The sequence below is a fragment of the Panthera onca genome, chromosome D1 (genome assembly GCF_046562875.1).
Source record: "Panthera onca isolate mPanOnc1 chromosome D1, mPanOnc1 haplotype 2, whole genome shotgun sequence".
In the NCBI taxonomy this organism is placed as follows: domain Eukaryota; kingdom Metazoa; phylum Chordata; class Mammalia; order Carnivora; family Felidae; genus Panthera; species Panthera onca.
In genome coordinates, this window is record NC_138348.1 from 76,199,866 (window position 1) to 76,212,909 (window position 13,044).

General features: G+C 37.4%; 2 protein-coding genes across 9 annotated transcripts in view; one reads left to right on the forward strand and one right to left on the reverse strand.

The window, feature by feature from the left end:
- Window positions 1–4,198, reverse strand: part of MRE11 (MRE11 double strand break repair nuclease) — a 78,980-nt gene extending 74,782 nt beyond the window's left edge. Inside the window, exons 1-4 of one of the 7 annotated variants that reach the window (XM_078432987.2) lie at window positions 4,119–4,137; window positions 3,673–3,729; window positions 3,175–3,298; window positions 1,408–1,540 (exon numbers count right to left, since the gene is read on the reverse strand). In XM_078432987.2, coding sequence (XP_078289113.2) covers window positions 1,408–1,540; window positions 3,175–3,194 — 153 coding nt within the window. In that variant the 5' untranslated portion in view covers window positions 3,195–3,298; window positions 3,673–3,729; window positions 4,119–4,137. The other 6 variants (XM_078432985.2, XM_078432989.2, XM_078432988.2 and 3 more) reach the window with 6 other exon arrangements.
- A 64-nt stretch (window positions 4,199–4,262) lies between these two features.
- On the forward strand, window positions 4,263–10,259 carry ANKRD49 (ankyrin repeat domain 49). Of its 2 annotated transcripts, none has more exons than XM_060605328.3 (3): window positions 4,263–4,334; window positions 7,199–7,553; window positions 8,744–10,259. In XM_060605328.3, exons 2-3 carry the CDS (start codon window positions 7,296–7,298, stop codon window positions 9,203–9,205), a joined length of 720 nt encoding a protein of 239 aa, XP_060461311.1. In that variant the 5' UTR covers window positions 4,263–4,334; window positions 7,199–7,295; the 3' UTR covers window positions 9,206–10,259. The 2 variants fall into 2 exon arrangements, with proteins under 2 accessions (XP_060461311.1, XP_060461312.1); XM_060605329.3 differs by lacking the exon at window positions 4,263–4,334 and adding an exon at window positions 4,764–4,993.
- Window positions 10,260–13,044: the final 2,785 nt, after the last annotated feature.

Sequence of the window (13,044 nt, forward strand, 5' to 3'; positions counted from 1 at the left end):
AATTTGAATTTTATTTTAGATTCACTAGAAGGCCACTTGGAAGATTTTAAGCAGCAGAGTGGTACGATCTGATTTATGATTTTCAAAGTTCATTTTGGCTGCTATGCTGAACAGATGTAGGGAAAAAGAATGCAAACAGAAAGACCCACGGGGAGCTACTACAGCAAAATATGATAGAAGTCTGGGGCTAAATATATAGGCAAAAAAACCAACAGTTTCCATATACATTCGGGAGGAAGAACCAAAAGACTTGCAGATAAACTGAACACTGAGGAAAAGTCAAGGTTAGAGATACTAATTTGTAAATCATAAGCATTTATGTTTACTCCCCAGCTCTCTTCCGAAATGTCCAGCAGGACATCTCAACTGTCTACTGGAATATTGACCTGAATGTCTTATTGGAATCTCCCAACTCAAATGATCTAAATCAGAATTCATTACCTTCCCACATAAAGAAGTACCTCATCCTTATTTAGAACCTATTTCTATTACTGGTACCACCATTTGCCCAAACTTAACATACTCCAGTCACTGACCCTTCCCTTTCCCATAACCCACCCCCAAAGTATTCAAATCCAATCTTTGAAAAATGCCTCTGGCGTTCATTTCCTTTTTTTCCATCCCATGCCACTACTTTAAAAAAGCCTCAAACCGGTCTTCAATTCATGCTATACCCTGTTGCCCAAAGATTTTCCAATGGATTGGGCACAAACTCCTTAATCTGGCATTTGAAGCCTTCTTTGATGCAGCTCAACTCATGTCTTAGTCTTTCAGCATATTTTCTAATAAATGGCCTACAAATGAGCAAAACTGACTTGTGCCCTTAACATACCTCTCATATTGTCTCACCTCTGTGCCCTTCTTCCTGGGAAATGTACATTCTCTATGCTCTTCACCCATCAAAAGCCTACCCATCCTTCAAATCCCAAGTTAAATGCCATCTCGTTCATTAAACTGATCTTGCTATCCTCTATGTGATCTTTTCTATGTCTAAACTCCCAGGAAAGGCTGCTGATAATTTTCTTACGGTTCCTGCCACATTAAGACCTTGCATCTGAGCATTATGGACATTTGTCTAAATCTTACATCCTGTTACGCTTTATGTTCTTAGAAAGCAGAAACTATGACAGTCATCTTTCCATTTCAAATAGAAACTGCCACAGGATCCAGCACTCTGTAAACACCCCATAAATATTTGTAAACTTTTACAAACCTCTGGCAAAAGTAGCTCCTACTTGATTTAAGGTGACAAGGCACTCTAATTCTGCTTTAGGCTTTTCGTATATTGACATTTAAGCAGGCAATGTAGGCACATGAGCCTGTAAAACCAACCTCCAACTTTAAGAAGCAACGAGCCAATTGACTAAAAGAACATAGCAGAAACTGAAAAATGTAAAGCCAACTCACTTCATTTTCCTGGGCAAGTCTTAAAATCTCATCAAATGTTACAAATGTGTCATTTCCTCTGACTGCATCTTTCTCCATAAATCCCAGATGAATATCTGTTGCAACTAAGATTTTAAATGTATTTTCATCGTCACTGTATTAAAAGAAACATTTCAATACAATAAGAGTATGCTCAAACCAATTAAAACATAAATTTGTGAGATAAATAAGAACAGTTATGTAGTAAAATCGCTTTTCTAGCCTCAAAATAGGTCTGAAAATGTAAAGCATCCAATAGATCTTTAACATTACATAGTTTGCCTACCACTAATTCAAAACAGAACATACGAATTTTAAAAAGGTTCTGTGACTCCTTCAAAAAAGTATAACCTTGTTACAACCAGTTTTATATACTCCTTTTTACCTTGGACCTGGGAGCCTGGTTGTTTTCGAATTCTATTCCAGAGCAAAAAACCCAAGAGGATTTGACCCCATATCTAAACCTGCTGTTTATCTATTTTGTACTCATCCAGGAAAATCATACTTGACCAGTTCATTTAAAAAGCCCTTCTTTTATCCTCATAAGCTAATAAGCTTACACTGCAGTCCCAGAAGACACTTGCTTGATTCTACTCTCTATACAAAGTTAGTGTTTCATTAACAAATTTGGCCAAGTAACAAAACAGAATTATTTACAAGTCCATTTGAATTTGGTGGTATTCAAAGGTACTTTCACGTGAAGCAGCAACGTAGTAGTTATTACGGCTTTCCTAAATTTAATGTAACTTTTAACTCTTTTTAAAAAAGTACTTAGGGATTTATGATCTCATCTCAACTTCCACATGTAAAGAGGCAGGTATTTACTGTCTCTGAAAGATGAGAACACAAAACAGAGAAATTAAATGATTTATTGCACAACTAAGTGGAAGAAACAGGATTTAACCACTCAGGCTATTTTCATTAAACCACAAGGAACTTAAAAAAACTTTCACATATATCTCCAAAATTGAAATCTTTATATATGAGATTTTTCCAGAAAAGGTTTCTCTTCAGAAACTTCAAAGATGATATATATGCACACAGTTTTAATTGCCACACACACAGGCTGATCAGAATATTTTCAAGATCACATTACCCTAGCAATTTATGTTACAAAATACATAGCGTTTTATGAAGTATTTTCAAATGAATTCTCTCATTTAAACATTTAAATTAATCTGAGAAAGGCAATTTTGTTCCAATTATATATATAAGATAAGGAAATTGAGGCAAGGTTCAGAGAACTGCTAATTTGCCCAAGGTCACACAGTATTAACCAAGGAACTGAAATTAGACACCAAATCTAATGCTTTTCCCACATAACTTCTGATTCTTTTATTGATTTTCATTTTACTCAGATTCATTTCCAATTGATTCAATGCTAGAGCAATTTACTGTTTAAATAGGCTTGCACTGACTAGTTAAGACTTCCTCACAAAAGTTCAAAAATATTTATAGCTTCACTATTTTAAGACAAAACCTAAGAATATAAACTTATATACTAAAGTAATACACCAAATTACTGCAAGGCTTCAACCTATAGATGAATATTATCTTTAAGTTAGTAAACATACAATAGTAATTTTTTTTTAACATTCTAAATGTTTTTTGATCACTAACATTTCTGTTCATAGGTAAGCTCTTTATTTACTGCCAATTTATTAAATAAGTTTTCTTTTACGGCGATCTTAGTTGATGGGCTTTAGAAATCCAAAGCAACAAAAAAGACTCCAGAAGACAAGTGCTTACAGGGCATCTGCAGGACTCATTTCTACCGTCAGTCTAGGTCCTCTGGAACCAGTTTTTTCTCCAAGTACTCCTGGGTCGTGTGCTCAAATATGTCAGAGAACTCACTCGATTTCAAATCCCAATACTAAAAGCAAAATTACATTATTATAAAACGCACATTCTTTTAAAAACAGACTACCAATTTTTGGAATCTCATTTCCATCTAAGGACCTACTACATTTTTACTTAAGAACCAACAATAGAAAATGGCACATCCCCAGTGCCATTCTAATTGCACCATTATGATTAAACTATAGGAAACTAATGTCCATCAAATGAATGGGCAAAAAGGGTCACATACAGCAGTTTTGGTTTAGCACACAAACAATTCTGGGTGTGCAGAAATGTTTAAACTACATGTGCAGCCTACCCTGGAGCATGGAGGTGACCCCATACTTTCTGCTGAAACACAAGGCTGTTTAAAGAAAAGGTCTAATTTATGAAAAGAGAAGGGCCCACCTTTAAAACGACTGTAAATAAAAAGAAACACGTGCTCCGCAGAAAAACGCCCGGCGCCTGCAAAGCAAGTGGAAACGGCCAAAATATTCGGGCAAGAGTGTATATACCACCGTGAAACCACCCCTCCCACGTCCGGCCTCCTGGTTCGGTGGAGATCCCAAGCCTCAACACACACACACCACCGGACTCTGAAACCAGAACCAGAACCTTCCAGGACTTAGCCGACCCGTCCCATTCTTTTCCAGAGTCAATCCACTCAGGGCTTCCTCCCCGGATCCCACAGAAATAGGCAAGTACGTTTCCCAAATTACCCCACACCCTCACTCTCCCAAAGCCTCAACGGGCCCCCAGGGTGTCTTTTACCCGGGAAGAAGGAGCGAGCTTCCCGAGGAGAAAGGCAACAGCAACTCACGAGCGTCGGTCTCAGAACCCGCGGGGCCACTTACCTGAATTAGGCGGGAGAGAAAAAGCAGCTCTTTCTCTCGCGATACCTCACTGATGACGTAGCACTCAGGTCTTCTCCCGCTCTCATTGGCTACCAAATGCCGTGAGGAGCCGGGAAAGTAGCGGCGAGGCCCCGCCCTCATGCGAGAGCCAATCCAGAGAAGCTGAGGGACGACCCCGGAAGCGAGGTTCGCGGCGGCGATTTTCCCTTCTTTAAGGTGGGTAGGTCTTGCTTGTCCCGGCCCGCGCTCCTTGGTCCCCTCGCGCCACCTAAAAACTAGTGGGCCCTTAGGGGCGGGTCACCTGTCGACCCCTGCTGAGCCCTGCTGAACGGGCTGCGTCGTGGGTCCTGGGTAGGGCTGGAGCGGCTTCTCCACTCTTGGCTGTTTGGAAGGCCGCAGGCGCAACTCCGGGCCTGTGAAATGACCAATCGGTGCCAGAGGGCTTCTCCCTCACTCCCACTCCCCAGAGTTAGAGCATTCGGACCCTTGTTATTTATTCCCCGCATCCTTTATTTTCGCCTCTGGACCCTGGGTTCAGCACATCTGTACTACTTTGTGCTCGTAGCAGTAAAATATAGTGTGTGTGTGTATATATATATACATATATATATATATATATATGTATATATATATACACATATAAAGTGAAACTTTTGAATTAGAAAATCTGACCTTTCAGTGCCATTAAAGGGTCCTTAGTCTAGGGCAGGTTGTTTTAATCTACCCGAAACTCAGCGCCTTCACCTGTAAAATGGGGTTTATGATACCATCTGTCACTGAGTTTTTTGTAAGGAGTTGACATGGTTTAGATCTCTGTCGAAATGTGTTCTTTTAAGAAACATGGGGTATGTTTCTTCCTGGTGGAATGTCGTCAAGTAAGAATCTTAATCGATTTTTTGACTCTAGGTTTGACTCTTAATCTACCTAAAATTTAAAAATAAATTTTACACGTAACTTATTCTGTCTGAAGCAGTAAATTCAGAATTTACTTTAAAAAGGGGAGAGGGAGTTTTTATAGAAAGGAAAGGGGAGGATAAAATATGTGCTTTATTGTTTCTATATTTGCTATAATTAAATGAACTGTATATTATTTCTTGGTATCTGTTAAGTGTTTAATGAATTGATGTATGATCATTTTTGTGTTGCAAGGTTCAGAGAATAGTTTGAGAGGAAAGAAAAAGATGAGAACTCCGATGGGAGTTCCTAAATACAAAGTTCATAAATACAGAACAAACTGGTGGTTACCAGAGGGGAGAGGGGAAGGGAGATAGACAAAATAGGTGAAAGGTTTGAGAGGTACAAACTACCAGTTATAGGAAAAATAAGTCAGAAATGAAAAGTACAGCATAGAGAATATAGTCAAGGAATATAGTGAGGAGTATAATCAATAAGTGAATATAGTCAGTAATAAAGGATACTGTGGTGAGCATTGAATAATGTATAGAGTTGTCGAATCACTGTGTCGTATACCTGAAGCTAATATAGCATTGTGTATCAACAATAGGTCAATAAAAAAAAGTGAAAATTCCAAGAGAACTTGTAAAATACAAAGCAGTTCTGATGGGGCCTCTCAATAGACTGAAAAGCTGGGCAGGACTTGGAAATCCTTTAGTACAGTCATTACATTTTACAATGAAGTAACAGGACAAGAGAAGTTGTTAGTTATGAGTGATAGATTGAAACTTGAATTTAGTACTCTTGGCTCTAGTAATAAAATCTAATGCCACATTAGGATTGAATACTATTTAACTGGTGAAATTAGAAAGAAATTAGTATCTTAAGGGTATGACTAACTCGGGAACTTCTCTCAATCCCTTCTGCATTCCACACAAAATCAAGTGATAGGACTTTAATTAAATTTAATTCTACAAATATTTCTTAATGCCCTCTGTATAAGTAGGGCATAGAGATAAGTTAAATACAGACCCTATCCTTAAGCTTATTAACTTCTGAGGGACTAAAACAAGAACAGATTAGTGCTGAAACAAGGCAATATGTAGCACAGAAAAAGCTACCAGAGAGAGATCTCATTTTGAGGTTCAGGAAAGACTTAATGAAAGAGATAACATCTGAGAAGAGCCTTGATAGACTGATTTCAGCAAATATAATTGGGAGGCAGAGACATGGTATTTTTAAGATATTTATTAGTCACATTTTTCAAAATTGGCTAAGATTTAATAAGCTGTGTAACTCTTTAAGCTGATACTGGTTTATAAGTTAATATGGCAGCCTAGCTGAATAAATGTTACTTCCTTCAAGAAGCCTTTTCTAATCCTGTAGGACTGGGTTAATTATAACCCTCTTGTATATTCATTGTATTTGGACAAGGTCCTGTTATAGCACAGATCGTGCTGTTCTTACTGGTCATCCCCACTAGACAATAAGCTTCATGAGGTTAAGACATGGGTCTTGTTCATTGTTGAATCCCAATATCCAGAGACTGGCACATATCAGCCATTCTATTCATATTTGTTGAATGGACTGAGTGACAGCCAAAATTCAGTTCAAAACAAGAAGCCAACTGAGAACTATCGTTATCTATCAATGAATGGAACTCCTTTTCAAAGCAGTGAATTTTCCCAAACCTGAAATTACCAAAGTAGAAACAGGATAATTATTATAGACGTTAGGATAAAGATACCTGCATTGATGAGAGATTTGAACAGATGCCCTTGAGGCTATTCCATCTCTAAGAATGCCTAAGTCTTTGAAGTAGTTTATTAGAAATTAAAAGTTTTTGTTTCTGCTTTGCATCATTTGTCTAGTCTATGAAAATCATGAACATGCCTTTCTTTTATAATTTAGAAGCTTTAAGCATTTATCACTCAGTATAGTACAATAGTATCTAAACCAATAGATTCAGAAAAATATAACCATGGACTTAAAAAATAAGTTTTAGACCACTGAAGATACAGATAACTGAAATCTCATTTTCAGCACAGCATTTAGAGAATGTAAAGTACCAATAAATCCAAAAAGTTCAGACAGGGTTTATTGGTATGTGTTTGCAAAACTTATCTATGCTATTGATAAACACTCAGTTACTGTTTTTCTAATAATTTTTATGTTTGTGTTTCCAGATTTTGATGGATAAAATAAAGCAGACATAATTCATCACTAGAAAGATTAATTATACGCTGGCATTTGAAATGCTTTGTATTTAGAATAACAGTAAAAATGGAAAAAGGGAAAGTAAATGATGATGGAAAACCAGATACAGAAAATTCCTTGGACTTTTCTGAACACTTTAACCAACTTGAATTGTTGGAAACGCACGGACACCTTATTCCCACTGGTACCCAAAGTCTCTGGGTAGGGAATTCTGACGAAGATGAGGAGCAAGATGAAAAAACTGAAGAGTGGTATCAATTGCAAGAAAAAAAAATGGAAAAAGATCCAAGCAAATTGCTTCTTTGGGCTGCTGAAAGAAATCGGGTAAAAAAACCAAAAAACCAAAACAAAAAACAGTTAAAGAGGAAATCATAATATAGTAGGAAAAGTATTGGATTTGGAGCCAGAAGACCTATCCCTGAACCTCTGTTTGGTTTGTAACTTTGGGCAAATCCCACCATTTCTGAACCTCTATTTTCTTACCTGTAAAAGTGGCCATCATAATACCTGTATCTTTTATATAGGATTTTGAGGAGCATATGAGGAAATGTACATGAAAGTACATAGTAAGCCAGAAAGCATCCTATTCATTATTATTTGGAAGCTTAAGGGGTAATTATAAAGATGGCAAGAAGTCACCTATATTTTTAAATCATTTCTATTAAGTCATTAAGATCATCCTAGAGACAACTATGGTTTAGAAAAGGGAGGATGGGAATTAACATGTTTTGAATACTAACTATACCATGTGCTTTTACTACATTATTTGATTTAATTCTCCTATATCCCTGCAAGATAATAATATTCCCTTTTACAGTTGAAGAAAATGAGTTTCAGGAATACTCATTTGCCCAGTATTATCCAATCTATTCTTCCCACTCATCCACTTCTACCACATTTCACTAAGTTCCTCCATGTCTGTTAGTAAACTAACCAAAAAGGTCTTGTATTTTTGGATAACTTTTTAACCCAAGAGCACACTGCATCCCACCAGAGATCCAAAGACCAAGCTGAAAATCGCTTCCTGAAAATACATTTCTAAGGTTGTTTTAGTTTGAGCTCTTTAATCTCTAGATTTCTTGTAGCATTGTCTTCTGATAAAGAAGTTTATTTTTTAAAGTTTACGCACTGTGTATATTGGTGTGGTAATCCTGTCGAAGAATCAATCAATTATTATGTTTTCTTAACTAATGAAATATAAAGGATTAAACCCAATAGCCTGTATTATTCATCTAGGACCAAAGCTTTTACGCAATGAGCCTTAATTGGACCAGGAGTAAATGTATGTTTTGATATTCAGAGAATCACATTCTTAGACACAAGAGCCTGGCTAACACTAACTGTTCATTCTTAAAAATCTGTTGCCCCCGAAAGAAATGTTAAATCATTTTTATTTTAAAGTCATCTGCTGACAAGGAAGTTTATGTTGAACTTCATCAAATCTAACACCACGAGATAGCTTAATTTTCTCCATTGACTGTTCTGGGTTTTTTAAGATGTCTTTTCCTCCTCAGCTTACTACGGTGCGGAGACTACTTTCTGAAAAGTCCACTCACGTGAACACTAGAGATGAAGATGAGTATACCCCTCTTCATCGAGCAGCCTACAGTGGACACTTAGACGTTGTGCGTGAGCTGATCGCACAAGGGGCAGATGTCCACGCGGTGACTGTGGATGGCTGGACGCCCCTGCACAGTGCTTGTAAGTGGAATAATACCAGAGTAGCTTCTTTCTTACTCCAGCATGATGCAGATATTAACGCCCAAACAAAAGGCCTCTTGACCCCCTTACATCTTGCTGCCGGGAACAGAGACAGCAAAGATACCCTAGAACTCCTCCTGATGAACCGCTACATCAAACCAGGTCTGAAAAATAACTTGGAAGAGACCGCATTTGATATCGCCCGGAGGACAAGCGTCTATCACTACCTCTTTGAAATTGTGGAAGGCTGCACAAATTCTTCACCTCAGTCATAATGGTTCTAATAATTTTCCAAGTACCAGTGCCTCCTTTGTGTGAGATATGAAATATCCCCATGATACAGAATTGACATCAAAAAGTTTCACTGCAGACATTCAGTGGTATACATTCGAACGCCCTTCCGAGTGAAAATGCCTACCGTTGATGTCAAAATGTGTTTGAAAGTTGTTTGGATGTATCTTTACTGATTTATGTGGAGTTTGTAATTTTTATCAGAAATAATTTTAACTTCTACTTAAAAACTTGTAAACGGGTTGTACAGAAAACTAATGATATTTTTGGTGCTGATCCAAGAGAAGTGTATTTTTAAATACCCCCCCCTCCCGGATCTTTGTTGAGTATTTAGTATATTGACATGTATTTTTATAAGGTGAGCTAACTCAGAATTTAAAAGTCTTAAATATACTGGTGCAGGTCAGCTGTCTTCTCGACATCACCATAGCCATTTGCTTTCATTTTAAATCATAAGAACTGACTTAGTAGTGACTTGAATCGTCAGAAGTTTAAAAAAAAAAAACAAAACAAAGCAGGAGAAAAGCTTAGATCTTCGTCTTTTAGAGCATAGACCATTTTCAGGAAAGTAGTTAGCTAAGTGTTTAGTCCATGAATGTTATATATACTGCCTCCGCTACCACAGCTCACACAATCCTGTGGATAGTCCTACCTCACCCTGGTCAACCTACACGATCCTTATTCCATTGGTGAGTCAGCATGACCTTTCAGACATGCACACAACTCTACCTTGGTCCAAGAGATCATAATATATCTGCTCTCCAACTGGTTTTACCTGCCTAATCCTGCTGTTTGCGGCGCTGCTCAGATGGTCTCTCCAGTTCACAGGAAGTATTGATTTTCCAAGGCCCTCCTTTTATACAAGCCCTACAAAGGCAAAGAGACAAGGGACAAAGAATTCTAAGAGTGAAAGGATGATGGTTATATTGGGGCTAGAACCACAAAGTGGCTAAGGCTTTAAAAAGCCACAGCATGGATAGCGACAAAAGCATAAATATAAATATTCAGAAAAAAAATAAAAATTTTGAGCAACAAAAATGGCACCATTTCTTTTCTTTTAACCAGTGTATCTCTTCCTTGGCTTGGGTCCATAAAATATTTATTCACCCAGCATACATTTATTTAATAACTCTTCTCTCAGTCTTTCCAGCTGGAGCTTCTCATTGGCTACCTAGCCCCTCTGTGACTGTTCCCAAAGGGTTTTCTCTTCACTTAACACCAGAACTGGCACGCTATGGGAAGGAAACTAAACCAATGGGGCCACAGTTATATATTCACTGAGGTTTCACAGTGCTCACAGTGAAATTTGTTGGCTTTGCTTTTATAAATCTTAAATATGCTTCTGCAGGGAGCTTTCTGACCCACAATCTGCCACAGTGATGGGATTTAGAGTCTTTACACTATTCCGTTATTTCTATTCGTTGGCATCTATTATAACAAAAATCAAAACACCTCCATTTCTTGAAAAACCCCCGTTTTCAAAGGTTCCTTTCAGACATGAGAGGTCTCCAACAAAAGAAAAAACACAAGGAATAAGAAAAGAAAAGAAAAAACAGATTTGAGCAAAGACTGAAAGGAAATGAGATTCTGAGAGAAAATGTGTTACCAGAGTGTATCCAAGGGCTAAGAAGTTTAGAGTGACTTTTTTTTTCATTCTGTGTACAGCTTCTTGATGCCTGTCAAATGAGTCAATCTTTAAATTCAAACCTAGTTTTCCCCCCGTTTCAGGATGGGTCTTGTTCATGTTGAGCAAATGGAATAAAAACACAAAAACACCCATATTTGGTTCATAATCAATTATCCAATCAGCACTCGGGTACATCTAATACTCGCCACTATTAATTTAATGACATGGTGCCGTCTGCCAGTGGATCTCAGAGTAGCAGGATTTGTAGGATAGAAAATCTGCTTAATTAAATAAATAGAAAATCTACATGCAAACTACTACCTAATTTGCTTTCTTCCCCCTTCTTTTTCTACCATATGTTCAGCCTTTCATTTCTACTAGACGTACAGTGTTTAAAAATGAGGAAGACATCATTGGAGAGTTAATGTGAGTTGATAAGGAGCACTGTCTCCTGAGCGGTCACTGGAGTTCTGTTTTTAGACACAGCTGCCTTAAACGGAAACAGTTCTTAGGAATCAACAAAACATAAAGAAACCAAGAAAATGAACCTGTCCTCCTTTAAAAAAGCAGGTGCCTCTAAGGTTTTCTCAAATCTCAATTTAGTAACTCATGAAGATAAATGTATCCTGATTGAAGGGACCAACTCTAAGACCAAGATATTGTATTGAGACCCGATACAAAAATCAGACCCTTCAGGGCACATACCAAATAAAAGCACTAGGGTTCAGATTTGCTTTCATGTGCTTTGGCATATTTTTAATTTGAAAATAGGCAAAGTTTATAAAACAAATCAAAAGGGAGAAAAGGTATTAGGGTCTTCATCCATTCTTTTGATTTTATTCTGCACCCTTGGACAATGAGGGGGCTTGGGGGTCCATCTAGAAAGGTAACTATATGTCAGTGTTCCTCACACTATTGACATTGGGCCCAAATAATTCTTTGTTGGTGGGGGGGCATCCTGTGAATTGTAGGATGTTAGGCAGTATTCTTGGCCTTGACTTAGATTTCAGTGGTACCTCCCTCTCCCTCCTCCCAGTTGTGACAACTGGAAATGTGTCCAGACATTGCCAAATGTTCCTTGCTGTATGTCATCAAAAATCTCTAAGGCAGCAGATTTCATAATTTGGCTCACCTCAAAATTGTTTTGTTAGCACACAATTGAATTTTACTTTGGTGTACATGTTTTCTTTATACTGTAAACATTCATCAGTATACGTTCAGAAATTAGATACTCATTGATTCTATTTTAAATTTTTAGTATTTTATCAATGAGATTATTTGAACACATTCAAATATTGGGATAAAACGTACAGTAAGATACAGAACACACTCTTCAATACTGAGTATCATTTGTAAGAACGGCTCACATCCAACTCCCAGCTTTGGCTTCTAAGAAACACTCCATAGTTCAGATGAGTCTATTTTAAGGAAATTCTAACTTCTGGGTATTAATGAATATAATAATCAAATCCAGATTTTTGATAGGTTGCACCATTACAACTATAAATTTTTTATGGCATTGCCAAACAAAATGCTATTGGTTGATACACAGGCTTTTCACTTCTAGAAGGGATAAGAGAAGTCAACTCTCTGTCAGAATATGAGGAGGGAGCTACCAGCTTCCAAGCGTAAACACCTGGAGAAATAGCAGATAATCTCTTAATGTCATTACAAATCTAAAATTTTTGTTTAGGGCACCTGCGTGGCTCAGTCAGTTCAACGTCCGACTTCGGATCAGGTCATGATCTCAGTGTTCATGGGCTTGTGTCTCGCATCAGACTCTGGGCTGACAGCTCATAGCCTACAGCCTGTTTTGGATTCTGTGTCTCCCTCTCTCTCTGCCCCTCATCTGCTCATGCTCTGTCTCTCTCTCTCTCTCTCAAAAATAAACATTGAAAAAAAATTTTTTAAATAAAATAAAAATTGTGTTTGTTACTTAAATTTAAAAATAATATGGTATAGTTTTTGGCAATTCCTGTCATCTTAAAAATTAATTCCAAGATGAAATATATCAAAATCAATGTAAAAGAAACCCCACATCTGACCATCATCCTTCCCCAACAAGTGAAATGGTCTCATCTGGTCTTGTTTATAAAAGTTCTTACATGTCCAAGACGTGATACACTAGACCATTGTGATAATATTAATAGCTAAAATGCTGTATGTAGATGCTCATTAACTTTATGTCATAAGTTC

What these genes read in the sequence shown, in the direction of transcription:
- ANKRD49 (XM_060605328.3), top strand. Translation starts at nt 7,296, where the DNA reads ATGGAAAAAGGGAAAGTAAATGATGATGGAAAACCAGATACAGAAAAT. An exon ending in GGGCTGCTGAAAGAAATCGG is followed by an intron (nt 7,554 to 8,743) that starts GTAAAAAAACCA and finishes TTTCCTCCTCAG; the next exon opens with CTTACTACGGTGCGGAGACT.